At 43.9% G+C, this 26639-nt stretch overlaps 1 protein-coding gene and 1 long non-coding RNA gene across 6 annotated transcripts; one reads left to right on the top strand and one right to left on the bottom strand.

The window, feature by feature from the left end:
- Positions 1-2534: 2534 nt before the first annotated feature.
- On the bottom strand, positions 2535-7399 carry LOC140907122 (uncharacterized). The gene is made up of 3 exons (XR_012157383.1): positions 7011-7399; positions 4832-5207; positions 2535-4063 (listed from the first exon to the last, which is right to left on the bottom strand). It is a non-coding gene; the product is annotated as an uncharacterized lncRNA (long non-coding RNA).
- Positions 3578-26639, top strand: ROPN1L (rhophilin associated tail protein 1 like). Of its 5 annotated transcripts, none has more exons than XM_073332347.1 (7): positions 3921-4078; positions 4857-5004; positions 10986-11144; positions 12412-12535; positions 12804-12965; positions 16228-16403; positions 20898-21049. In XM_073332347.1, exons 3-7 carry the CDS (start codon positions 11014-11016, stop codon positions 20956-20958), a joined length of 654 nt encoding a protein of 217 aa, XP_073188448.1. In that variant the 5' UTR covers positions 3921-4078; positions 4857-5004; positions 10986-11013; the 3' UTR covers positions 20959-21049. The 5 variants fall into 5 exon arrangements, with proteins under 5 accessions (XP_073188450.1, XP_073188448.1, XP_073188446.1 ...); XM_073332345.1 differs by lacking the exons at positions 3921-4078; positions 4857-5004; positions 20898-21049 and adding exons at positions 7562-7700; positions 10821-10873; positions 26214-26639; XM_073332344.1 differs by lacking the exons at positions 3921-4078; positions 4857-5004 and adding exons at positions 7562-7700; positions 10821-10873.

The following is a 26639-nucleotide window of genomic DNA, read 5'->3' as shown; positions in this document are numbered from 1 at the left end:
TTTACCAAACCTTGTCCAGGAAGTGGGGTGCAAGGTTTTGGGAAATATTTTGGGGGGAAAGACATGTCCAAACAGCTCTTCCCCAGTAACCAGTATTAGTCTGGTGGTGGTAGCGGCCAGTCCAAGGACAAAGGGTGGAATATTTTGTACCTTGGGGATGTTTTGACCTAAGCTGGTAAAGATAAGCTTAGGAGGTTTTTCATGCAGGTCCCCACATCTGTACCCGAGAGTTCAGAGTGGGGGAGGAACCTTGACACCTTCTCTGTACCTTTTCCATTTCTAATATATCTTTTTTGAGACAGGATAGCCAGAACTGCATGCACTATTCAAGGTCTGGGCATACCATGGATTTGTATAGTCACATTATGATATTTACTCTTATCATCATAGAATATCAGGGTTGGAAGGGACCTCAGGAGGTCATCTAGTCCAAACCCCTGCTCAAAGCAGGATCAATCCCCAATTTTTGCCCCAGATTCCTAAATGGCCCCCTCAAGGATTGAACTCACTACCCTGGGCTTAGCAGGCTAATGCTCAAACCACTGAGCTGTCCCTCCCCCTAATGATTATCTATCCCTTTCCTAATGGTTCCTAACACTGTTAGCTTTTTTGACTGCTGCTGCACATTGAGTAGATGTTTTCCTAGAACTATCCACAATGACTCCAAGATCTCTGTTCTTGAACGGTCATAGCAAATGTAGACCCCATTATTTTGTGTATGTATAGTTGAGACTGTTTTCCAATATGTATTAGTTCACATTTATCAACACTGAATTTCATCTGCCACTCTATTGCCCAGTCATCCAATTTTGTGAGATCCCTTTGTAATGCTTTGCAATCAGCTTTGGACTTAACTATCTTGAATAATTTCATATCATCTGAAAACTTTCCCACCTCATTGTTACCCCTTTTTCCAGATAATTTATGAATATGCTGAACAGCACTGGTCCCAGTACAGATCCCTGGGGGTCACTGCTATTTCCCTCTCTCCATTCTGAAAATATACCATTTATTTCTTGTCTTTTAACCAGTTCCTGATCCGTGAGAGGACCTTCCCCCTTCTATCCCATGGCTGCTTAGTTTGCTTAAGAGCCTTTGATGCAAGAGTCCCGCATATACATCAGATGGCAGATGTCCTGAAACTCACTGAAGTCCTGGGCAGGGGCCAGGAGTTGTATGGGCCCATGGTGCCCAGGCTCCAGCAATATTTAGGGCCCTGGGGCCCAGCTCCACCAATGTTTGGGGCCGAGTCTCTTCCCCCGGCCCCACCTGCTCTCTGCCTCTCCCCTGCAGTTCCACGCTGCCTCTGCTCCCGGCATCAACTACCACCACAGGGTCCTAGTGACCCCCCCCCATGCACTAGTGGCAGGGCAGGCTGACCTTCCCCTGCCCTTCCCCCTCAGACCCTTTCATTTTCTGGCAGTAACCTCCACCAGCACAGGGGGCCTTCCCACCCACAGTCACCGCTCCTGCCCCCGCCCTCACCCCCAGTGAGGGGCAGCAACAGGGGAGGAGGTACACGTGATGGCACCCCTCCAGCACCCACCACAGCGGAGGCGAGGGGGTTTCCTGGACCGAAGAGGGGCCCTAGGAGCACATGCAGTGACAGTGGTGCAGGGTGAGTGTACTTCCAGGGGGGAGGGGGGCCCCTTCCCCAGAGCTCACTGCTGCCAGCAGGGAGCCCTCCTCTCTAGCCCCAACCCCAGGTCAGCCTGCCTGCACCCCAAACTCATCCCCACCCTGCCCCACCCCAGAGCTCGCACCCCAACCCTCTGTCCTAGCCCTGAGCCCCTCCCACAGCCCTCATCCCTTCACCTCCTCCCAACCCCAACTCCCTCCCAGGGCCTGCACCCCTCTTGCACCCCAATCCCCTGCCCCAGCCCAGGGCCTACACCCCAGACCTCCTCCCCCCCACCCAAACTCCTTCCCAGAGGCTTAGGCAGGTGGGGGGGCAGAGTTGGGGGGGCAGGTTCTGGGCACCACCAAAATTTCTACAAACCTGCCACCTCTGGTCCTGGGGACTGCTCAAAAGAGGAAAAGAAGACAATGAAAATAGCAGTGATCAGGAAAATTTCCTGGCATTCGTGACTCTAATAGCCAAATACAACAATGTGGTAAGGAAAAAAAATTGAAAGGACCACGCATTGCATAATAAACCCATTCATGAACACAAACTGAAATCATTCACATGTCAGACATAGTACTTGAAAGCAAAAGCCAAGAAGGGAAAGAGCTGAACGTTTTCTCCATAATGGTCGACGAAACTAAAGACATTTGCAAAGTAGAACAAGTACTATTTGCATGGCACTGTATATAAACGATTTCTTGGCTTCCATCCTGCCAAGTCACTTGATGCAAAGTCTCACTTTCAGTACATGAACACATTGTCATGGTGTTGAATTGATATACAGAACTGCAGTGCCCAGACTTATTATGGTGCCAATTTTTTATGAGTGGAAATCCTAATTGTGTGCAAGTGCTCTTACGGGAAGAAGTACCTCAGGCAGCATGCATTCACTATTTCAACCACAGGCTCAAATTAGTTATTGTTTATATATGTAAAGGAAACACGTGCTGAATTGTTTCACTATCCTGGAGAAATTGTACACTTTTCTCTCTGGATCAGCTATACATGCTAAATTCATAGCCGTTCCAAAGAAAATACAACCCAAACATCAAGTCTTTGAATTGAAGAAGCTCTGTGACACTTGATGGGCGTGCCAAGTTTCTGTCAAATGCTGTCAAAAAGACAATTTCATCCATTCTTGTGACCCTTACTGTACTATCTTGAGATATGTCAAGAGGGGCCAGGGCAATGAGTGCGTGAGGTCTTAATTCAGTATCAGACTGAGTTTACTGTCCTCCTTTGCAGGTTCACAAAAATATTTCAACTGCTTAAAGTTATCTCTGACTATTTGCAAGCAGGACTATGACTTGTCTCAGGCATGCTTTTCTGTGGACACCCTAATCAGTGAATTTCTGAACATGAGAGATTTGGAAGAGGCATTTGATGAAATATGGAGTGAAGCTGTTAACATAGCATCAGAAAATGGTCTGAAGCTGCCTGAAGTTTGGGGACTACACAGTCATATACGAAAGTTGCCTAAAAGCCATCAGGACTACATGTGGACTGAAGAAGTGTGACGTAGAGAACATTTTTAGATAGAGACTTCAGGAAACATGCCTTTTTGCCATTGCTTGAAAAAGAATTGCAAAGCTTTTCTGAAAATAAATCTGTTCTTGGTGGTATCAATTACCTTAATCCAAAGTCCGATAACTTTCTTGACTGTCCTAAAATTAAAACCACTTGCAGAATACTATGGATGCAATATAGACCAAACTAAAACTCTTGTCAAAAGTAATTGAATTCTAAGAAGAAATCAAAGATTGACGGTTTGTTGCAGCTGCTAATTGTTTTGATAAAAACAAACTTGTCTTTCACGGACTGAGTAAATTATTTGTGACTCATGTGAGTATTCCTCCATCAAGTGCTACACGTGAAAGAACATTCTCATGCCTTTCACGGGTGAAAGATTACCCAAGGAACCGCATGATAAGTGACTGATTAAGGAACTTGGCTGGCATTGGTACTGAAAAAAGTTGTCTCGATCTGAAGACAGTTGTCGACATTTGTTGCTGCTCACAAGCGTACTGAGTTTCAATAAGGTAAACAAATTGTTACCAATATTATTTATCCCCATTCTATGAAGTATGTGTAGCAAAATTCTTGCTCCCCCAATAATTGTATTCACCACCGCTTCACTTCCCCAAACTAGTTATTCTAGTATTGCCTATGCCTGTAGGTCAACAAGAGTCTGCAGCATTTGTGTTTGCAGCTTAAAAATCTGCATTGTGTCCTGGTGCATCTCTGTCTCTTTTTCCTGCTGGGTGTTTTCCTGAGTCTTTCACCCTCCAGGCCCTCTTTTCACAGACCGATGCGTCACTGGCTTGCAGGATTTTGCTGACAACACGTCCTCCTTAGTCCACTTCTTTCTCTTCCCTCATCAAGGTCAGGCATTTCACAGGTGTGGAGGAGGACCTCTCAAGGCCTCAACAGCAGTAGCTACAGAGAAAACAGGTATGGTTGTCAGTATAGTCACAATGGAAAGCAAAAATTAAGTTTCAGAAATCCCTTCCCCTGTGCTTCTAAATTTTTAAATAAAGACATGCTTACTAACACGTCAGCCTTGCAGTGCCTGTGCATAGCACCCCCTCCTGCCCCAGCCATGGGGAGAATTGCCCAGTAGGGACCCAGGGGGTGGGAGATTGTTTGTTTGATTACATAAAAAGCAATATAATGTTGGCCCCTATTTCCATGAGTACGAATATAGGGCAATGGCACTGCGTGCTGGCACTATTTTCCACCAGTGGTGGTGAGTTTAATTGATATCTCACTGAGTGTCACAAAGGCACAGAGAGCACAGGTGCTGCTGGTGTCCCAAAGCAGCCCAGGCTCCTATGCCGTTAGCCTGCTGACTGCAATGGTGCCTGTAAAAGACATCACAGAATGGTGTGGGACAGTGTCATAACATGAAGAAAGAAATAAGGCTGCTATCCCTAGAAACCTCCAGGAGAGGATTACAGAGTACCTCCATGAAAGTTTCATTAAGATCTCTCAGGATTCAAGGGACACCCCTATGTACGTAAACGAACTGTTCTGCTTTCTCCCTGCCCCTGCAGCCTACCCCTATATGGGAAAGAAAAGCAGATCCAAATCTACCCGTTTGTTGTACTACTACCTCTTCTCACCTGTGTCCTGCTAACCTGGGGTTGGGCCAGGCACCAACTTCACATTTAAACATTGTGAGGAAAAAGATACGCACACACTTACCTGACATTCCTTTTCCCTTCTGTAGGCTCATCCATGCTTGGCTGGTGGACGGGCTAGACTGCAGTGGAGTTTTGAAAAGCTCCTGACTTGAGGCATAGCTAGTCCTCCCCCATGTTTCCCTCTCCTTGTCTTCGCTGTTAACAGTAGAGAGCTGCGTCTCAGGCTCCCGAGAGGTATCCATAATGCTGGGGGTGGGGGGTTGTATCTCTGCCAAGTATGGCATGCAGCTCATTGTAAAAGCAGCAGGTTTGTGGCTCAGCACCAGCTCGATTTTTAGCCGATGGTCTACCTGCCCTTATAGTATACGCCTGCCACAGTTCCTTTGCTTTCAGGTGGTGCTGCTGCTCCCTGTTGTATCACTTCACCTCCAGCCCCTCTGCAAGAGATGCGCATGGTTTTTAACTGGTCGAAAGCTGTGCCTGCACAGCCACCTCCTCCTACAGGCCCGGGAGATCCACTACCTCCAGCTACTCCAGCCAGGAGCAATGCTGGCGTTTGTAGCAGATATGGTTGACTGAGCAGTTTCACACCAGGGTGAGCTGGGTGATGAGGGAAAGGAAATTCAAAGGTAGCTGGGGATTGAGTGACCAGAACACAAAAGCAAAATATCAGGACACGTGGGCGGAGGGGGGGAGAGCAGCCACATCCCCAACTGGTGCTACGGGAGAGGGAGGCGCACAGCCCTAGGAAGCTGTGTGGGGGGCATACAGCCCCTGCTGCAAGCCACGAGCGCATGATCCCAGTTCCAGCCCCAGTCACACTGCTGGCTCAGCCCAGCTGACAGTTACCTCAGTTCTTAGCAGGGCAGATCATAGAATATCAGGGTTGGAAGAGACCTCAGGAGGTCATCTAGTCCAACCCCCTGCTCAAAGCAGGACCAATCCCCAACGAAATCATCTCAGCCAGAGTTTTGTCAAGCCGGCCCTTAAATCTTCTAAGGATGGAGATTCCACCACCTCTCTAGGTAACCCATTCCAGTGCTTCACCACTCTCCTAGCAAAATAGTTTTTCCTAATATCCAACCTAGACCTCCCCCACTGCAACTTGAGACCATTGCTCCTTTTCTGTCATCTGCCACCACTGAGAACAGCCAAGCTCCATCCTCTTTGGAACCCCCGATTCAGGTAGTTGAAGGCTGCTATCAAATCCCCCCTCATTCTTCTCTTCTGCAGACTAAACAAGCCCAGTTCCCTCAGCCTCTCCTCATAAGTCATATGCCCCAGTCCCCTAATCATTTTTGTTGCTCTCCGTTGGACTCTCTCCAATTAGAGGGGAATAATCACTTCCCTCAATCTTCTGGCAATGCTCCTACTAATGCAGCCCAATATGCTGTTAGCGATGTGCCCTTGTTGCCAAGAAGGCTGGCTCCTATCCAGCCTCTCACCCACTGTAATCCCCAGGTCCTTTTCTGCAGAACTACCGTTTAGCCAGTCAGTCCCCAGCCTGTAGCAGTGCATGGGATTCGTCCTTCCTAAAAGTGCAGAACTCTGCACTTGTCCTTGTTGTACCTCATCGGATTTCTTTTGCCCCAATCCTCCAATTTGTCTAGATCACTATGGACCCTATCCTTCAGCATACCTACCTCTCCCCCCCGCTTAATGTCATCCACAAATTTGCAGATGAATGTGGCCAGGGAAGGGGGCAAAGCGTGCTGGAGTGAGTGTCTGATAAGTCTGGGCAGGGGGGGTGCTGGTGTGGAGGGCGCTGGTCAATGGGGGAGCTTTGTTTGTTTTGGAGAGCTGGGTAGTGGGGGTCTGTGTGGGGCACTGTGTAGATGTGGTGCAGGGGCTGTGGGGAGGGCCACTGGGTAGTGGGGGAGGGGGATAGCTGTGTGTTGGGGAACTAGGGATTGGGGGGTTCTGTGTGGGGTGCTGGGCAGTTGTGGTGGGGCTGTGGGCAGAGGGGCATTGGATATAGGTGCTGGTGTGCAGGACACTGTGCGGTTGTGGTGGGGCGCTGGGCATAGCAGGTCTGGAGGATGTTAGGTGGGGCAGCTGTGTAGTGCAAAATGGGCCCACCCCCAACAGAAAGGGGCTCGCTGGCAGCACAGCACCAGGCAGACCAATGAGTGTCTGGCCATGCCGTGCCTGCCCCATTGCCCCTGGCCAGCTCCGCGGCTCACCTCCTCACCTAAGAATTGGGGCTGGGGGAGGAGGTGCAGGGGCTGGGCAGCACTTACCTGGGGTGGCTCCCAGGAAGCAGCCAGCAGGTCCCTCTGGCTCCCAGGGTTGGGGCAGCCGGGGGGGGGGGGGGAATCTCACGTGCTGTGCCAGCCACAAGCACCAGCTCCCATTAGCAGGGCACCACAACCAACCAGGGCCGTGCTGAGCCCCCTGGCCGCCCCTGACCCTAGGAGCCAGAGGGACCTGCTGGGTGTAGGGGCAAGGTCCAAGCAGCATCCACCTGGGGCGGCTCCCGGGAAGTGGCCAGTAGGACCCCTCCGCCTCCTAGGGTCAGGGGCGGCCAGGCGGCTCGCGCGCTGCTTGCACCTGCAGGCCCCGCCCCCACAGCTGAGCTTGGTCACGGGGGAGGGGGGGGCGGCTAGGTCCTGTTCTCCGACCCCCGGCGGGGCGCCGCAGCGCACCCCGCTGTCCTTGCTCCTGCGCGTGCGCTGTGCGCGAGCAGCAGCCCACTGACAGGCTGCGGCCCGCAAGCGGTCTTGAATAGCCCGGCACCTAAAAGCGCATGCGCCAAGGATAGTCGGTCCGCACCCTTTGAACAAGTCCCGCCTTCGCCCAGCGCATGCGCCGCCCGTGCGGTAGCTCGAGCCGGTTGCATGGCGACGGTGAAACACAAACGTTGCCCCGGGAGCTGGAGGGAGGCGAGCGGCGGTTACGCGCTGTCCGGCAGAGCGAGCCGCCGCGCGGAGGTGAGAGACCTGCCCTCCGGGCCAGCTCCCCCGCGCGCGAGGCCGGGCCGCCTGCTGCGGCCAAAGCGCCGGCCCGGGCGGGGCACCAAGGGCCGCGCCTCGCTTTCCCGCGCTCTCGGGGACCCGTGCCCTGCGGATCGCCCCGCGGTGGCCCGCTCTGACTGGGGCGTTCCCGGAGATTTCGTGCCAGGGCCTCCCCTGGAACTGCTGGAGACTCCAGGCCAATCCGGCGCAGGGTTGCCTTGCCGGCCCTTGCGGTTTGGCCTGGAGTTCCCCGGAGTCGGCATCGATCTCCTGGTCACTCCTGAAAGCAACCCAGGAGGGTTTCGGTCCTGGGGCCGGTTTTGTTCAATATCTTCATAAATGATCTGGAGGATGGTGTGGATTGCACTCTCAGCAAGTTTGCGGATGATACTAAACTGGGAGGAGTGGTAGATACGCTGGAGGGGAGGGATAGGATACAGAAGGACCTAGACAAATTGGAGGATTGGGCCAAAAGAAATCTGATGAGGTTCAATAAGGATAAGTGCAGGGTCCTGCACTTAGGACGGAAGAACCCAATGCGCAGCTACAGACTAGGGACCGAATGGCTAGGCAGCAGTTCTGCGGGAAAGGACCTAGGGGTGACAGTGGACGAGAAGCTGGATATGAGTCAGCAGTGTGCCCTTGTGGCCAAGAAGGCCAATGGCATTTTGGGATGTATAAGTAGGGGCGTAGCGAGCAGATCGAGGGACGTGATCGTCCCCCTGTATTCGACATTGGTGAGGCCTCATCTGGAGTACTGTGTCCAGGTTTGGGCCCCACACTACAAGGATGTGGATAAATTGGAAAGAGTCCAGCGAAGGGCAACAAAAATGATTAGGGGACTAGAACACATGACTTATAAGGAGAGGCTGAGGGAACTGGGATTGTTTAGTCTGCAGAAGAGAAGAATGAGGGGGGATTTGATAGCTGCTTTCAACTACCTGATAGGTAGTTCCAGGGAGGATGGTTCTAGACTATTCTCCGTGGTGGAAGAGGACAGGACAAGGAGTAATGGTCTCAAGTTGCAGTGGGGGAGGTTTAGGTTGGATATTAGGAAAAACTTTTTCACTAGGAGGGTGGTGAAACACTGGAATGCGTTGCCTAGGGAGGTGGTGGAATCTCCTTCCTTAGAAGTTTTTAAGGTCAGGCTTGACAAAGCCCTGGCTGGGATGATTTATTTGGGGATTGGTCCTGCTTTTGAGCAGGGGGTTGGACTAGATGACCTCCTGAGGTCCCTTCCAACCCTGATATTCTATGATTCTGTGATTCTATATTTTAAGAAAATCTCCTCGCATAGCTTCAGTCAGAGTTGGCAACCCTAATACAGAGTGGGACGGGGCAGTAACAGTCCGTGGTCTGGGGAACAGCTAGGTGAGGCTCAGCGAGGGGCCTGCCCATGGCTTATCCTCCTGGCTGAGTAGACTGACTAGTAGCAAAGGCAGGTGATGGGCTGGGGCGTGGCTGGTACCCTCCAGGCCTGGGCAAAGGGCGGGGGCAGGGAGCCCCTGGGCAAGCTGTCTGTATAGGCGTGCTCGTGCTGTGGCAATACATGGGGTATCAGAGGATCTTCATTTGGCCTGCTTGTTATTTAAGCATAAACAAAATACAGGAAAAGAAACTTCCTGCCAAGCAGCTTTCCCTCTATAATAGACAACCAATCTTTTACAGACATGAGAAAAATTTGATCAGAAAGTGGAGTTTTTTGAAAGTGATATGAAAGAAAAACTTTTAAAAACTAAATATTTCTCTATCCTTTTGCTTTTCACTGTAGGCCTCTTTTGTAAAGGATTGGTGCATAATGGTGTGAGAGAATCACTTTTTAGCACAATCAATTTTTACCCGCACTATCTATTCTTGTGCTGATGTTGGGTAATGCTATAAGAGTTCCAATTTTCTGAATTAGCCTGTTTGGACAAACACATGTTTCTTACCTGCTAGTTCACATTGTCCTATTCCAATTATAAAACAATCCATCCTCCTGTTGGCTGTGAAGCCAAGGAACTTAAGAGCGCTGTGATTTTAAGACACCTTTAGAGTGTTTTTAAAATAAATCTCTATGGATTTTTAACTACTCATATATGTTATAGCAAGCCTTACATGTAAAATTGCTTTCTGGTGGTATTGTACAGAGCTAAGAGCAGAGATTAATAAATATTTGCTCTGCTTAAGCATATACACAGATACAGTAGAAACTTTATAATCTTCACACTTAATTGTCTGCACAAAAATGGCAGACTCTCCTCACAGCACAGATTTACAACATAGTTGTTGTGCACTGAAAGTGGAAAGTTTTCCACTAGTTGCAGGACAGTATTAGAGCTAGTAGTCTGGTGATGATGCACTCAGCTCATTCTGTGGTTCTGCCTGGCAAGATATACCATTTTTCTTATATTATGAATTCCTTTACTTTCCTCATGGAGTGCTATTCCACCTTTAAGCACCAGTTGAAGAGCTCCCAAAGCCTCCTTGTCACTGTTAGAACCTGGAATGGACCTCTCAGTTCTGAATGGTCTGTGATAGCTCACTGTCGTGAGTCTGTTCCAGTTCAGAAGTGCTTTAGTCTCACTTTTTGCTTTTTCATTAAAGTTACTGATTGAAATTTGGAGTCTGTTTTCCTTCTAATAGGAAATAAAGAAAAACAGTGGGGTATAATCCAACTGTTTCCATCATCTGGTGCATATTACCCCACTGCCTGAGCTAGCCCGTTACAGAACTAGGAGAATCTAAATTAGTTTCAGATTTACCTTTTTATTTTGTATATCATCGTGCACAAAATCTGTATCATAAAATTGTAACAGAGTTAAGTAATACAGTTACAAAGCTAAAATAAAGAGAAGATTAAGAAAGAAATTAAAAAGCATAGGCAAGGGAGCAGCAGAGGGATGTTTTCAGTTAAGAGAAAGGCAATGAGGCAGAAAGATAAAGATGAAATAGGCTGTTCCTGATCACAGGAGTTGCAGACAAAGAGAGTTTTGCATACTTTTGTGGATTTGCCTCATTTATTTTTGCCTAGGCTAAAACTGATGCTGTGACTAAAAATGTGTATTTGCTTCCTTTTATCTTTTAATTTAATTAAATAACATTAAAATAAACTAGTTGCAACGCATGGACATCCGCTTTCTGTTCTGGAACAGGACCTCACAGTTAAAGTAAGTTTGGGGGTTTTATACAGGTGAGATGAATAATAAAATTAAGAGAACTTGTATAGAACCATACTAATCTCATATGTTTAGAATTCATTTATATTTTTGGTGCTTTCAGGATCCTGTTATTGGACGTTACAAGAATTATGCCTCTTCCAGACACCATGTTTTGTGCTCAGCAAATTAACATACCCCCTGAACTCCCAGATATTTTGAAACAGTTTACCAAAGCTGCCATCAGGACTCAGCCTCCTGATGTACTGCAGTGGTCAGCTGGGTAAGTAGTACTTTATATATAGGCTCACAACAAAATATTGCTGCATCATATATTGACCTAATTAAGTTGTCTGGATATTAAGTAGTGTGTGGCGCATATGCTGATATATTTTTATGTGTTCTGTTAATTTGTTAAAGATAATGTGGTCTTTATTGAATTTATATTTAGTGGTGCAATTTTAGACCTGGAATCTTGACAGAGTGACAGGGACTGCCACCCTGCGAACTGGCTCACATTTTTGGTGCTGTTAATTTTTGATCTGTACTGAATGTCTTAATTAGTTTTTCCCAATAGATTTCATAAATTCTCCTGGTTGAAAAGCAGGTGCAGGGTGTTGCCATCTTTAGATTCTTGTATTTGGTAGGATTTTCTGGGGTAATCACTTTTACACATCAGTGAAACACGTGATATTTCATAGGAAGGAACAGAATCTGAAAGTTCTGTGTGTTAGTGAACTCTAGCTTTACCATAAGTACTCTACCATGTTTGTATTGTTGAAATGTGTTACTCTTTTTGAAAATGGCTGTGTGGATAGTTTTTAGGAAAAGTTGTTAAAGTTGAGTGTTTCTTCCTATCTTGTGAGCAAGGCACTGTATATGGTAGTGAATGAAGTGGAATAAATCTCTTGTATATTCGTTTTTGGCCAGTTGTGATGGTGACATTGGCTGTAAGAGGTAAATATCTGTATCAGCATCCTTAAAATTACTAATAGCTGCATCAAACTCAATTTCTGCCATGTTTAAGTTATGGTCAGCTATAAAATAAATTAGTATAATGACTGTTGTAAGTCTTTATATAAATTCTCCAGAATTGTGTTTTGATTTGCCGGTTGGGCTGTCTTGACAATGGCCTATCACCAGATTAGACTAGTAGAGGATTATAGAAATCTGGTTTAAAGTGCATTGTTAGAGATGTGTGTGGAAAACTTAGACATTGCTATTTGCCAGAACACACTAATAATATTTATAAATCATTCTCCACTGCCACCAAGGAACACAGAACATCGAATGCACAATTAAAACACAATAATAATTATTATAGTATCGAATAAACATTGTTAAAACTAAACTCTGTGGCTTCAATTAAAAAGGAAGATGGAAACTGGATACAGAGATGGGAGGAAGTCTCTGTATCAGGAGCTAACTGAAGCCAATTTCCCACTTTCATGAGCACTTAGATTCACTAGCAGATTTGTATAAAGCTTGGTTTTGCTTAACTTTTATTTGCTTATAAGCATTCAAATGTGTTGATATTCCTATTAATCTAGGTATTTCTCAGCTCTGTCGAAAGGAGAGCCCCTTCCTGTAAAGGACAGGATTGAAATGCCAGTAGCAACACAGAAAACAGATACTGGGCTCACACCAGGCCTCCTTAAAGTTTTGCACAAGCAGGTACAAGCCAACCCATATTGAAACACACAGTATTGTTGAGTGATGTCAATGGAAATGTTCATAGACGTGGCTCATGGATGAGATGAGATGTCAGTAGAACTCTTCATAGACAGTTTGGTCCTACAGACTATCTGTCAGAGAAAGGGTACGCCACAATTTCTTTGTCGGGGGGAAAAACGTGGTCCTAAAGTTTTGTACTCTTAGTTGTGTGATAATCCCCATGGTGTTGTCCAGTTTTACTTGTGGTGTTGTGTTTTGTCTTTTAAAGCTTTCTCCGAAAGGCCGTGTGAGCGTGATAGAACTAGAGAAAAAATGGAAACATCTATGTTTGCCAGTGGAGCAGCTGAGAGCCCTTCTACAATTGGACAACTTCGGTGAAGAGGTGGAATGGTTGAAAGTTCTTGCACTTGGGTGTAGTATACTTGGTGGGGTATGTAGGCATGTTAAAATCTTTCATAATCAAATGACTGTACCAAGCAGACCATAGAGGAACTGCAGTAAATAGATTGTAGATCTAGATACTATTGTGTCACTTTAAAACCCCAATTTTTTGTGCAGCAAAGGCAGGTCACGTATTTGTGTTTGTTTATGTTCACTTGGTGTCACCCTTTGTTCTGAGGGTGTGTGTGATTCAGACAAGCAGAAGAAGTGGGGATAAGAGTGCTAGCACTGCTGGTTGTAATGTCGGTACAATAACGAGCGTGTGCACCAGGAGGAGATGTGAAAAGTAAGGTGACACCGGAGTGCCAGTCATTGTCATAGAAGTAGTAGCAAATGAATGAAGAGAGGGAGAGAAGACTGAATATATTCACCGTTAGCCTATTTTGGCAGCTTTTTTTTTTTTTTTGAACTTCAAAAATAAAATGACAGTGACTGTTCCTAGTTCTGTGGTATTTTAATCCCATCAGTAATTTGGCCACGAACGTGCTTTAAAACAGCTGTGTTCTGAATACCGTTCCACATGCAGCTAAATAATGCTTATATGAGATGTTTAATACCTTTTTTAGTTTAGACGACAGTAATAAAATATAGTATTGGTAACATAAAAATATATACAAATATTTAAAAAGCAGCTTTGAGGATAATTTTTTTTTACAAATAACACCCTAAATGTGGGACATGCCTACCTGAGAAACATCATCTCTCCATGAGGAATTGGTGCTTAGTTGCAGTCAGTGGATGTGCTCCACTTCAGCTGCCCACTTCAGTGTTCCTAACAAGAAACATTGACATCTCATATCTGATTTGTCATTTGCAGTCCAAAAAACAGTGTCACATGACCATCATATCCCTATGAGCTGGACAGTAAAATATATCTCATCCGCCCTTGAAAGTATCTAACAGCTCTAATACTCTCTTATTTGTCTCCTGATTTGACTCTAACTCTGTGTGATAAGAGATTTATATCCATATTCTCTTATACCTGACCGTACATAGAGCATAATAGATGAGTTAGCACATTCATCCATCTCCATTAGTCATAACACTGAGTAAATGCTATGCATAGATGATCATGGATCAGGGTCAGAGTTAAGGTAGCTTGCAGTTCCTTACCTTTGAATTTTTTTATATTTTAAGTGCAGCCTTAACTTAGAATTTCCTGGCTTTCTAACTTTTAGAAACAACAATGATTTAATACATTCGTTTTATAAAATATTGCTATGTCTTTGCAGTCTAACCTCTGGTTTAATAATTCTTGGTGTGGAAATTTCCTTATTTTTGAAACAATTTGTATAACCTTGATATGTGAAAACTTGAGGTGAATAAACTTGCTACAACATAAAAGAGAGAGAGAGTTGTGGCTAGGCCAAAATGTGAGAGCCAGAAAGCCCTGCAGAGTTTATAAAATTGTGTAGGAGGCCTTTAGAAATTCTGCAGAAGGTCTTCCCAGCTTCCCCAAGGTTGGCAGATTTAGCAAAGCTCTTGTATGAGAGGGCTGACAGGTGTACCAGTTATAAAGTGGCACTATATATCAGTTTGGGTCTCCAGTTTTAGCTACCTTAAATTTGTGAATAATAGGGTTTGGAATATACTCTAGATTTTGAATAGACATTTTTTTAAAAGAATTCACCATTCCATCTCTAAGTAATACTTATCTTTAGAAAATCCATTGTTTACCTGTTACTAAAGCTGTAATTTTTGTCACTGCCGTTACTTTTAGAGTCTTTAGTCATGGTCTTTGTTACCCCAACTAGCCTATTACTGAGCAAAACTCCTCACTGAATTTTTATAAATATTACTATTTATGGCGTTGATCTAGCACTAGTATCCACTAGTTCAGATTGCAGCATCTGTGAAGAGTCCCACTGAAGTTACAGGGATTTTTTTTTAAAGTATATCCTTAACTAACACTTGGGGATGCGTTTGTTTTTTAAAATGTAATCTTAACTCTGAATTTTCTGGGTTTTTGGTGTGTTTTTTAACTGCAACATTCTTGTTAAGATTTTTCTCCCTTACTTAAATTATTGACATCCTTAACTTCAGTTTAAGTTTACTCCATTTAGGATATATTTAGATAGCCTGTGACAGTGAGCCTCCCAGCTTGAGATGACAGTCTTGGGCATGCGGAGCTCACACTAACACACTAAAAATAGCTGTGTAGACAGCTCTTTGAAATTTTGGTTTGGGCTCTGAAGTCCATCCCCATCCCTAAGCTTCAGAGCCCGAGCTCCAGCCTGAACTGCAGCTTCGAAGTGCTGTCTACGCAGCTATTACTAGAATGCTAGTGTGAGCCCTGCAGGCCCGTGTCTCTTGACTCAGGCTGGGAGGCTTGCTGCCACAGAATGTGTAGACCAGTGATTCTCAACCTGTGGCCGGCCCAATCAGCACAGAGCTAAGGCCTATGTGACATCCTCAGGGCCATACAGGTAGTATTGGATATGGCCCACAGTGGTAAATAGGTTGAGAACCACTGCTTTAGATGTATCCAAAAGGACCTTTTCCAGGATTAGGTATCGTTTGGTTGTTGTGAATTGTGACATTCACAGCATCATGCCAAAATATCAGCTGCCACAACATGGATACAGACAAACTTTTTTTTTTTCAGATGTATTGAAATTTAGCTATCTTAGCCAATTTAATGCTGCCCTCACTAGGGCCAGGTTCGGATAAATTGAAACGATAGTTCACAGATGAACTGAGGCCTTTATATGGTAACAAATTAGGGACAGTTCTTTACCTGGTGATGTATTAGTAAATACGGCAGTAGACTGATGTCTGTACAGTCTAACATGATGCAATCAGTTGCTCAATTATATGCTATCTTTCTCTTTTGCATTGATTAAAAGAGTAACAGAATCACTCTACGGCCTTTTCTATACTAACAATATTTTTAGCCATAATTCACCAATAGTGCAGCTTTACCAGTGCTAATGTTGGTGGAGGCAGTAGTGTGAAAAGGGCTCAGGCATTTTTACCTCTCTGTAGTCTTAAACCAAATTAGATGCCACAATAATAAAAATGCCTGAGCCCTGTCTACACTATAGCTTCCACCACCGTTATTACCAGTGGAGCTGTATTGGAGTGTGGGTATCTGCAGGTACAAACTTTGCAAGTGTAAATGAAATCTTGGTTCTATTCACACTGAATTTCAGAAGCTGACAGGCTTTTATGCGATATTACACCATAGTGAACAAAGGATGCTAATGCCTTCTGATATTATGTCTCTCTTTTCTTGGTTGGGATCCTGCTAGTCCTTAATGACTTCTGTGAAGTATGCCTGTGAAATTCTAACAACCGATCCAGAGGGTGGACCTGCTCGCATTCCGTTTGATACATTCTCATTTATTTACACATACCTGGCCAGTATAGATGATGAGATGCCAGACTACACAGTTGAAGCTTTCCTCAGCACTCTTAAGGGACAAGTGTAAGTATAAATTTGGACCTGGAGCATGTATCAGTTATGCTAGTTCATTCTGGTTTCATAAATCTCTAATTTTAGTTAGATAATCTCTCTTTTCCCTTTATTTTCTCTTTGTACGTACTAGTAGAAAGCATAATAAATGTTAAGGAGAAGATTTTTCAAAAATGTGTGCCTAAAGTTAGACTCCTGTTGGCTTCAATGACAGAGTTTGAGCCAACAGTTATTCACCCACATGTTTATTTTTTCCAGATGTTCGGATAGGTGAATTATGGTGTTCTCTACTCCAGATAGAAATGATGTTTATAGCTTTGTAACATCAGCATGTTATTATTTGAACCCACAGCATTTTAAAGTTTCCTCTTATGTTTTACCGTTGATGTTGAACAGGAGAAGGGAAGTAAACAAACCCTGTAGGCGGAAAGTCTGCATTACATATGACCTGATTGTAGAGGAGGACTCTCTGTGAGGAGCAGCTGCCCGTCACAGCCTTCTGAGATTTGTTATTAGAGAAACGGATACAATTATCTGAGGGCAATCCACTGTTGCCTGCTAGGTGGCACTAGTGGAATACACTTGTGACCAACTCTTATTGAAGTCAGCAGATTTTATAAGGAGATCATTCACTAGTGTGACTGTTGTACTGTCTTTGCATTGGCCAGGTCTGAAATCTGGTAGCCAGCATAATGGCAGAAGGTGGATTCTGCTGGAGATTGCTGGAGATGATCTACCACTATCATGTTCAGGAAAGGAACATTTGAGACTAGGTCATAACTAGCAAAATTGTTTGGGTCCTTCCATTTTTTTTTTATTTTTTTTTAGTATTAGCCATGATTCCAAGGCACTGGTAAATTGCCCTTCCTTAGGCATGATCTCAGGCGTTCATTTACCATTACCAGGGTCTGTTCCATCTGTCTGCTGCTCTTGCTACCTTTGTAGATTTTATGAATCTTTTCAGCAAAGTATTATGGCAATTCCCCGCAGTGGGAGATGTTCAGGTGCAAGGTAAAGGAAAAGACAGTCTGGGCTGGTCAGGAGTTCTGCTATCAAGAACAGTTATGTTGATCAGACATTTTAGATGTTGGTTTCCTTTATTATGTTGGTGTTTATAAACACTGTATGTTCCAGGCTACCAGTTTTTGCCTCTGCTTTATCTGGACCTGATCGTTGGTAAACGGTAGATATCTCTGGGGGTGGTACAGAGGGAGGGGCTGTTTTGAGGTTGTTGTTAGAGAGTGTCTGACTAGTCCCTTAGCACACTGGTCATGCTTCTGGCTGGTGTAGTGTATTCCAACAGAATGTAAGGGCGGGATTGAACACTATGTGGGAGAATGCTGTGTTTGTCTTAATGGATGTTAGATCCTGGGCCACTGAGACAGAATTGTACTCCATAAGTGTGAAGTCTCACAAGACAAATTTTGATGTCTTGGTTTGAGATTAGCTCTGAGAGGAAACTTGCAGAGCTCTTGAGTGATCTGTATACTGCTAGAATGTCTATATTGGTTCTGTTTCCTGGAGTTCTGTGTCATCTGGTATATCCGAATGACTCGGTCTCTGGGTTAAGATCTCATTTCCATCTGGGTTTGGTTGGGTTATCTGATAGCCATCCTGCCTCCCTATCAAACTTTGGACTCATGGGGTGGAATCCTGGCCCCACTGAAGTCAAAGGCAAAACTCCCATTGACCTCAGTGGAGTGAGGATTTCACCCATGGTATGTTATATATCCTGCTGGAATAAGTTGTACCAGAATGCATCTGACAAGGTCTTCAACCCAGGTTTCCGTGAGGTAGGCCAGGTCAGTTGCCTCCTCCACAATCAGGTCATATGCAATGCAGACTTTATTTTTAACCAATCTTGTGTTCATGAGCTTATGGTCCTTCATCCTTAGGACATAAGACTGGAAGGGTCCTATTGACTCATCAAGTCCAGTCCCCTGCTATTGCAGGCAACTCTATCGTATAATCCTGTCCTTCTTACCATGACTGCAGAGTGGTGCCTGGTTTGTTTGTATGGATATGCACTAAGTGTCTGTTCCATCCTGAGGGTGCGCCTTTTTGTCTTGGGTTGCTTCAGTCCCATCAGGACTGGGGTTTGGGGTATATGTGAGAGGCATGAATTTTTGTTTTGTTTTATTTGTCATTTCTTTGGTGTCTCAGATCCCCAATCCTTCTAATATTATTTCTCTTGTATGCTATTGTATTCCTGATCCCTGAAAGGGCATATCTCTTGTACCTGAGTATTTTGAGTAATGCATGCCTGCAGGAGGAGGACAAGAATATGGTCTACATGGCTTGCTCACTTCCTGAGCTGTGGGTATATGGAGACTACCTATTTCATTTGTGCCTGTGCTTAGCTTTTGTCCTGAGGTCCTTCCTGCTGAAGGTGCCAGTAGGATTAACATAGTCGCTGCCCTAAATTAACTGAACCTAAGTATGTGTTACTTTGAGCTTTCTTGTCTCTGGAGCATCCTGGGTGGGAAGATAAATACACTAATGCCATATCTATTTACATTAACAAATTGATAAGCTTTACTTTCACCACTGAAGATGACTATAGAATTGCAATCATACATACAATTAAGATTATATTATTCTTTTGTTTAATACAATGATTTAGGTTTGACTGGATACCAGGTAAGGTGTTATACAGTAATTTGTTTAAAACCGTTAACCCTTATTTACCTTTCCTTGTTAATTTTTGAAAAGTTGAGATAATAGCCTCTTGGGAGATTGCTTTCACTTTTAAAGGTACATTACTAGATTGCTGTTTTACCTAGTCTGAAGCAGCTATAAAGAAATGGCCCATATAAGACACTCCAGTGCTATTGGCAGATCTTTTTGAAGTTGTTTGGCTTTCATAGTATTAAATTAGGTTTCACCTCCAAGAACCCTTCCAGAATCCTAGGTTTGACTCTGCCTTTACCCTTTTTTAAATTTGAGCCCATCGAATGGAGCTTTATGGAGCCTCTGTGCACTTGACTTTAGTGGATTTAAGAGATAGGGCAACTTCATCTGGTACAAGTCCTAAATTCTGTATTTTAAATAAAATAAAATTTGGCTGATAGATTACTTGGTACAAGAAACACGTTTACTCCTGCAGGAATTCTGCGCTACTGCGTGTGTGCATATTTAATAAGCTGCACATATTTTTAAATTTTTGTGCAGAAAAAAGTTTCTGCTGAAATGTTACTGCAGTTCTGCCTCTTGCCCACCAGAGGGCGCTGTGGCGCAAGAACAGCAGCAGCTCCCAGTGGGAAATAATTTCTGCAGTTCCACCTTTTGCTCACAAGAGGGTGCAGTGGTGATAGAACGCAGAAGCTCCCAGCCAGCTAGGGAAGAAAAAGAGCCTGCAGAGCCTTCTTCACAGCTGGCCAGGTCAGAAGACAGGGCTTATGGGGAGACAGACAGCATGGGGTGCTGGGGGCGGGGGGGTGTCATACAGAGGCTCATAAGGGCTAGTGGGGGAGGCAGACTGGGGCAGGGGCTGAATGGGAGTGGAGGTCCAGGGCCACTGGGGAGAGGGAGGTACAGGGCTACATGGGGAAGGGGGTGCAGAGCTACATAGGGACAGGGGAATGGATGGGTGGGGGCACAGAGAATACAAGGACACGGGTCGGGGGAGGAGGTACAGGGACACATAGGAATTGGGGGAGTGGCTATCTGAGTGAGGGATGAGGGACACATGTGGACAGGGGGTGCAAGTACACATGGGGGTTCAGGAACACCTGGGGACTGAGGCAGATGTGCTTGACTGAATGGGAGAGGCTAGGGATCAGCCAGGGTCTGCATGGGGGAAGCTCCCTAACAATTCCTCCACACCCCACAAAAAAACCTGTTCCATACTTTTCCCACCCATACCCAATAACCCTCCAAGTTCACACCGAGGCTCCTTCCGAGCAATTTATTTCCCTCTCCCTCACCTCCTCCATTACCCCTGACTCCTCCAAGACTTTGCACTGCTTCTGAGGGGTGTGGGAAATACGGCTCTGTATTGTAGTTTATTAACACAGAATTATTACTCAGAGTTCTGTATTAATATGCCTAGTAAGGAGTCTATTTGTCAAAAAACATTTCCTGAATCCTTTTTGTTGTCTGTATTGTTACAGACATACTTGCTGACAGGTATTTTGAAATGAATGACCAAAATGAATTTAAACTGATGTGATTATATTGTGTTATTTTGACAAATAAAATATGCAGAATTTTACAGAATTTTAAAATATTGTGTGCAGAATTTTTATTTTTTTGCCACAGAATTCCCCCAGGAATAAAAAGTTTGTAAAATGTGTAATGTTCCAGAACCAGATTTTATTGTCTTTACAACTGTTATAATGAAGTAATTCTGAACTATGCTACAAAGAAAAATGTTTAAGAGAAAAATCCTCACTAAGAAAATGTATACTGGAGGGAGATTAAGTGTAGCTTTAAAAAGTTTAGCCACTTGGGTCATTATTAAAATAAATACTTTAATGAAAGGATATTTATCTTCTTGTAATTTAGGGAGCTTAAAGGAGATCTGGTTGGAATTTCAGATTTCTTCATTCCGTCAAAGAAGGTTTAAGAGAAAGATGACAAGGATTTACTGGAAGTAAATGCCACCAATTCAAAGCAGAACTTTAATAAAGTCACCACAAAATATAGACTTTGATTTACCAATATACCATATGCAGTGTGATTTTTATTTATGAAAGTTGAGTAAGAGATACGTCTTAGGATTTATTTGTTTTCATAGACGTGTAATTTTAGCTTTAGATTTCTGCAGATAAATAGAAACTTTTAATAGAGTTAGTGATTTAGGACATTTTCTGATATAGGTGAAACTTACTACGTCAGATAAAAAAAAATTGTTTTTCACAGAAAGAGAGTGGTATCTACTTCCATAAATTGATCAAGATTCTTCTATCTGAAAGCCATATTCAAAGAACCTCAAGGAACTATGCCATTTATTTATATTTTTTGGTCTACCTGAGTGAAGAAATAGATGTCCCATTTTTTTCATATGTCCTAGTGTCCCAAAAACTTTTGGGACACCTGAAATAGCCTGTTCTTCATGCAATTGTCCACACTTATTCCACTTGTGGTTCACATGTGCCTCATGCACAGGAGATCAGATTCTTTTGAATAGCAGTGATTATTGGGGACATGCCTGCACATACCCATCCCATCCCGAAGATAAAGGGTAGCACAGGCCCACCCATCCTTCCGTTCCTTCTTACAGCTGTGGCAGCGAGATGGAACCCTGGAAGTGTCCACTTCTCTGCACACACTGTGATTCTGTTGCTCTTTTACTAATTGTTGTTCGGTTACTATAGTTATTGTAGTGTTGTTAACTCAGGGGCATTGAGGATGGAGAAGATGGGTACCTGGTGGTCAGTCTGTCCTTTGCTTCCTTCTTCTAGATGGTCACCAAAACTGTATGGACCTCATACAAAAATCATATATGGTTTACATCACAATTTCACATGAATGTAGCTTCATACAGATCTGAAACTATCTGCAATAAAAACATGAAATCAGAATGCATATAGTTTGAAATATCAATTTCATGTGAATTTCACAACCCTTAAAGTTGTTGCCACAAAAGGGTCCTAGTGTTTGATTTAGAAAATATGGTCACCTTATACCAAATACGGTCACCTTATTTCTCTAAATTATGCCACACTCAAGCACTCATTGACAATTTGTTTATCTTAATGCCGATTCAGCATTTGTTGTTACTTTGTATGATAGAAGTCCCAGTTTTCTCTGAATAATTTTAACTTTACTGCAGTGAAAATGTTCATTACTAATTACTTGATTAAATAAAATGTATTGTGACTAATAGGAATTGAACACAGCCACCCTATCTGCCTTAAACTGCAATACACTTTACTGAATCCAACTTTGTGCCAAACAGTCTGTCATATGAGAGACTGCAATGGAACATCCTACTAGTTTATCAGGGAGCTAAGGAACCTTTCACGTTTATGAGCATGTTTATCAGCTGGGCAGGAGTTGGTAGCATGCCAGCTCAGAGACTCTGGGAACACACAGTAACAAAAGTAGAAACATGCAGATGTTCAGGATTCTAAGACAGAGAGGGATGCCAAGGACTTTGCATGATGGTTTAACCATCTAGAACCTTGTGCAGAAAGTTAAAGACAAATGTGCATGGCTCTACATCAAATGTTATATGTACAACTGGCCACCAGTTCTTTCAGATAGTTCAGGCGATAAGGACTAAAATGGCTATCACTTCTGCAACATATTGTGTAATAAATAACATGTAAACAATGGGACATCTAACAAAGAATATGTATTGAATTGTTTCGGGATTGGGAGTGGTTAGATCTGTGGCTAGTAGAACAAGAAGTTGGAATGGTAGTGATGAATCATCTTTGCAGGAGTATTAGTAACTGTTTTATCCCTTGAGTCCTAGCTAGAGTTTTGCAGTCGTCTGGCAATTCAAAGCATGATTTCAAATGAGTATCCACTGATCTGTGGCCACTAGGATTATTGTCCAGCCAACTCCAATAAAGCATTTCTTTTTGAAGCATTTAACACACCTTTTTTAAAAATCAAATACTTTTTAAAGTGTTTTATCTGAAACATTTTTAATGATTAATTACGGGCTGGTTTACGTGTTGTAACCCAATAACTATGATGCTGTTACTGGATGTGCAAACAGAATTAAGCAGCTACATTAATGTAAGCTGTGGCTCCGCTTTAGTAGTAATACTGTGACGATGTCAAAGTTAGTTTCAGAAGTGCATTTGTCTGTCTTTTGAGCTCCTTTTCTCCTCGTCACAGGAGCCATGATCCCACCACTGGAAAGAGAAGAGACTGTCTGGAAAACATTGGGGGGGGGGAGGTGGAGAGCACCGGTTGAGGAAATAATAGATTGGGGAAGGGGAAGTCAGAGACTGAAGGGGTGGGAGAGAACCAGGGAAGATGAGACGGGGATGGGTGTGAGATGAGGAGTGAGATGGTGTGTGGGAGGTCCTCCTTCATTCACCACCAATATGAAGGGAAATGAAAAAGAAAGCAGCAGTGGAAAGGGGAAAAGAGGAAGAGGGCCAATGATGGGATGTGTGGGGACAGCAGTAAAGAGCAAAGCTTGAATGTGGAAGGAAGAGAGGCTGACTTACATGAAAACTGTATCCTCTGAAAAAAGAGAGGGAAAGACCAGAATAAAATAAAACCTTCAAAAGGAATGGACAGTTATAGAGGACAGATGTGGGAGAAGGGAATGGAAAAGCAAAGGGAAAGAAAACATAGAGTCAGAGTCTTTTTAACATTTTATTCCCCATTTTGAGCCCATGATTTAATGTTTGTCTGTTTCCAGGAAAGAAAAAGACTGAAACTTTTCTGAGCTGTTTGTTGGGGGTGGGGAAAGGGAGTCTGACACCCCACACCTCACCCCACTGGACTCTACATCGCTCTCATTTTCTTTTTGTGAGGTTGCAGGGTATGTGCTACCCACTGGAGCTCCTCACCTCAGCAACTCCCTCTACCCATCTCAACTCTGAAATTTACCTACCTCCTCCCTCTTGCTGTTACAGAAATATCCAGAGTTCTAAGGGGTGAACTTCCCAGTGCCTACACTGAGCTGCCAGTGCTGTGAACATGCACACACATGTTATTTAACTACTGGGCCTTTGTCCTTCTCCCTCTGCTAGTTAAGCTAATATCAGATACAATAAGGAGGAAGGAGAAACATGAATCTGGGATTTAGATAAGAAAAGTCTAATCTGCAAGTAGTTTGTATCAAGCCACTCTGTGAAACAAAACAGGTAGACCAGGCTCCAGGATTTCATCACTGCTTTGTGGGTATACTTTTAGTTAGTGATAGAACTGTCAGCCTGAAGTGCAAGTTAGGGCTGCCCCATGTTTAGTATTGAAATAAGTACCCAACTCTTTCCTTTGCCTCCACCTTCAAGATATGGAAATACAAATTATCAGATGCTTTACCATTGTCCTGGAGATACCAGTGAAAAACATGCACTTGACTGTGGAAATAACATTTAACTAGCTAGTAACTCTGATCCCAAACTGTCCTGTTTACGAGATATCTATTTGAAATACATTATCTTCAGTTTCTAAATTAGCTGCTTCTTTTATGTCTCTGAATTTAGACCTCCATCCTCTCTGTCTAAATTTAGCCTCTAATGATGTCTCCTGATAAAGGTCAGTGTTTCCATCTGTGATCTATACATTGCATTGAGGGGATTGAGCACTGCCCTCTTTGTTTGTGAATACATTGCAGTGATAAGCCTAGTTTAATTTAAACACAAATTATTGCGTAATCCTGGTTAAATGCATACACACCCGCATAAGGCATCACAGGAGGACGTATGTTCCTTTCCTTTGAAAGTGACTTCTTAGTCCAGTGTCCTTCATGAGCATGAACATCCATCCTCTATGCAGGGAACAGGTGCAGTACCAATGTGCAATGTAATGTAAACTAAACCCAGTTCTTCTCAAACACCTGCTTTAACCTTGCCCCAGAGAGATCACATTTTGGTGTGAAAGGTAGTTTGCTCTCCAGGCTCATTTATTTCTCTAACACGTCCCTGAGACTGGCACAGAGCCAAATGGTGAACTCTTTTTTTTGACGCAGGACCTGAACCAAAAAACCACAGCTCATTTCACAGAGGCCACCATATAATAAACTTTAAAAGCATGTATGTGTATGGTTCAGTAGTGTAGTAATTTAGACCTCACCAATACTGATCAGTGCCAGATGAGTGAAGTAGGCAGAATAGGGGTATGTCTACACTGCAGTTAGACACCTGTGGCTGGCCCATGCCATATGACTCAGACTCCTGGTGCTGCTTAATTGCTATGTAGACATTCTGGCTTGGGCTGCAGTCCAAACTCTGGGACCCTCCCACCTCACAGAATCCTAGAGCCTGACCTCCAGGCTGAGCCCAAAGGTCTACACCACAGTTCAACAGTCCCGTAGCTCAAGTCAGTTGGCATGGGCCAGCTGTGAGTTTCTAATTGCAGTGTAGTCATGCTCAAGAAGGCATTTTTGTTAAATCAACATCCTCTATCAGCAGTGATGAGAAAGGAAAAAGTTCTTAAATTTAAAAGTAATAAAAGAAGTTCTTAATGCACTGTATAATTAACTTGGGGAACTCACTGCTGCAGGATATTGTTGAGGCAAATTGCTTAGTAAGATGGAGGCAAAGCTGTTAGGAAGGGGAAAATATTTCAAAGGTCTGATAGAAGCTATGACCTTACTGTCTATCAAAAGAGGCCATTCCCCTCCCCCAATTGTTAAGGTGACGTGAGTCTTAGGTCTTTATTGATCTCATAACTGCTTCGACACCAGCAATGGGTAAAAATGCTTTCTTTTCATCTAAAGCTTCCTACGAGATGGTGCTTATTTCACTCACATGTAGACCTAGCCATAATGGAATGGTGGAGGAGGGGTGATTATACCTCTGAACCATTCAGCTTTGGTCACTGCTAGAGATACTAGACCCAGTTGACTATTGATCTGTTCCTATTGTGTATTCCAAAACATCACAACTCATGCTGTCAGGGTGTTGAGATAATAAAGACCTCTTTTATTTTGAAACTAAGAAACCACATGTACACTCACCCAAAGCCCTCTTTCCTTCTGGGGACACGTCACTATTGGAGGAGGGTGACTTTTCAGTGCAGTGGAGGGACAGCACAGCACAGCACAGCTCCCCTCATCTGACTGAGAGTACAATAATGCTTAGCTCTTCTATGGTGCCTTTCTTCTTCAGCCAGTGTTTCATGGTGACGTGTAAAGGTTAAGAAACAGTATTTTAAAATGTTCTGAGTACGATTGTTCTTTTTCAGAGACCAACAGAATGGCATGGTGCAGCCCAGAAACTTTCTGACCCAGGCCTCCTAGATCTGTTCTGACCATGCCCTCACCTGGCCAGCGGGTGAACCACAAGCAGCGTGACCATACTAGGAAGTGCCATTTTTATTTAATAGACCAGAAATCATGGGTTGCAATATAGAAGACGAAATTCTCAAATCTTCACTTAAGAAGACGAGGGAACAGATACTGTGTCCCATGCGGCTGTTGCTCCCTTTTTTTCCCTGTAGCTTAGTACAAGAATTTTCATCTCTTTTTCTGATCCTTCTGTCCATTTTCCATCCATAAAGATCAATAAGGTGTTAACTGATTATATTGTTAACCTGCACTCCAGTACGATGATACTCTGTGTATCCCTCGCTCCTCTCCCAAATACTGACATATTAAATGGTTTAAGGATT

This window comes from Lepidochelys kempii, chromosome 2 (assembly GCF_965140265.1).
Source record: "Lepidochelys kempii isolate rLepKem1 chromosome 2, rLepKem1.hap2, whole genome shotgun sequence".
NCBI classification, from domain to species: domain Eukaryota; kingdom Metazoa; phylum Chordata; order Testudines; family Cheloniidae; genus Lepidochelys; species Lepidochelys kempii.
This window is presented reverse-complemented; position numbering and strand designations above follow the sequence as displayed.

Coding starts and splice junctions, on each gene's coding strand:
- ROPN1L (XM_073332344.1), top strand. CDS start 7,608: ATGGCGACGGTGAAACACAAACGTTGCCCCGGGAGCTGGAGGGAGGCG. Junction 10,874..10,985: donor AACAGGACCTCACAGTTAAA/GTAAGTTTGGGG, acceptor TGGTGCTTTCAG/GATCCTGTTATTGGACGTTA. Junction 16,404..20,897: donor AGCACTCTTAAGGGACAAGT/GTAAGTATAAAT, acceptor CTTGTAATTTAG/GGAGCTTAAAGGAGATCTGG.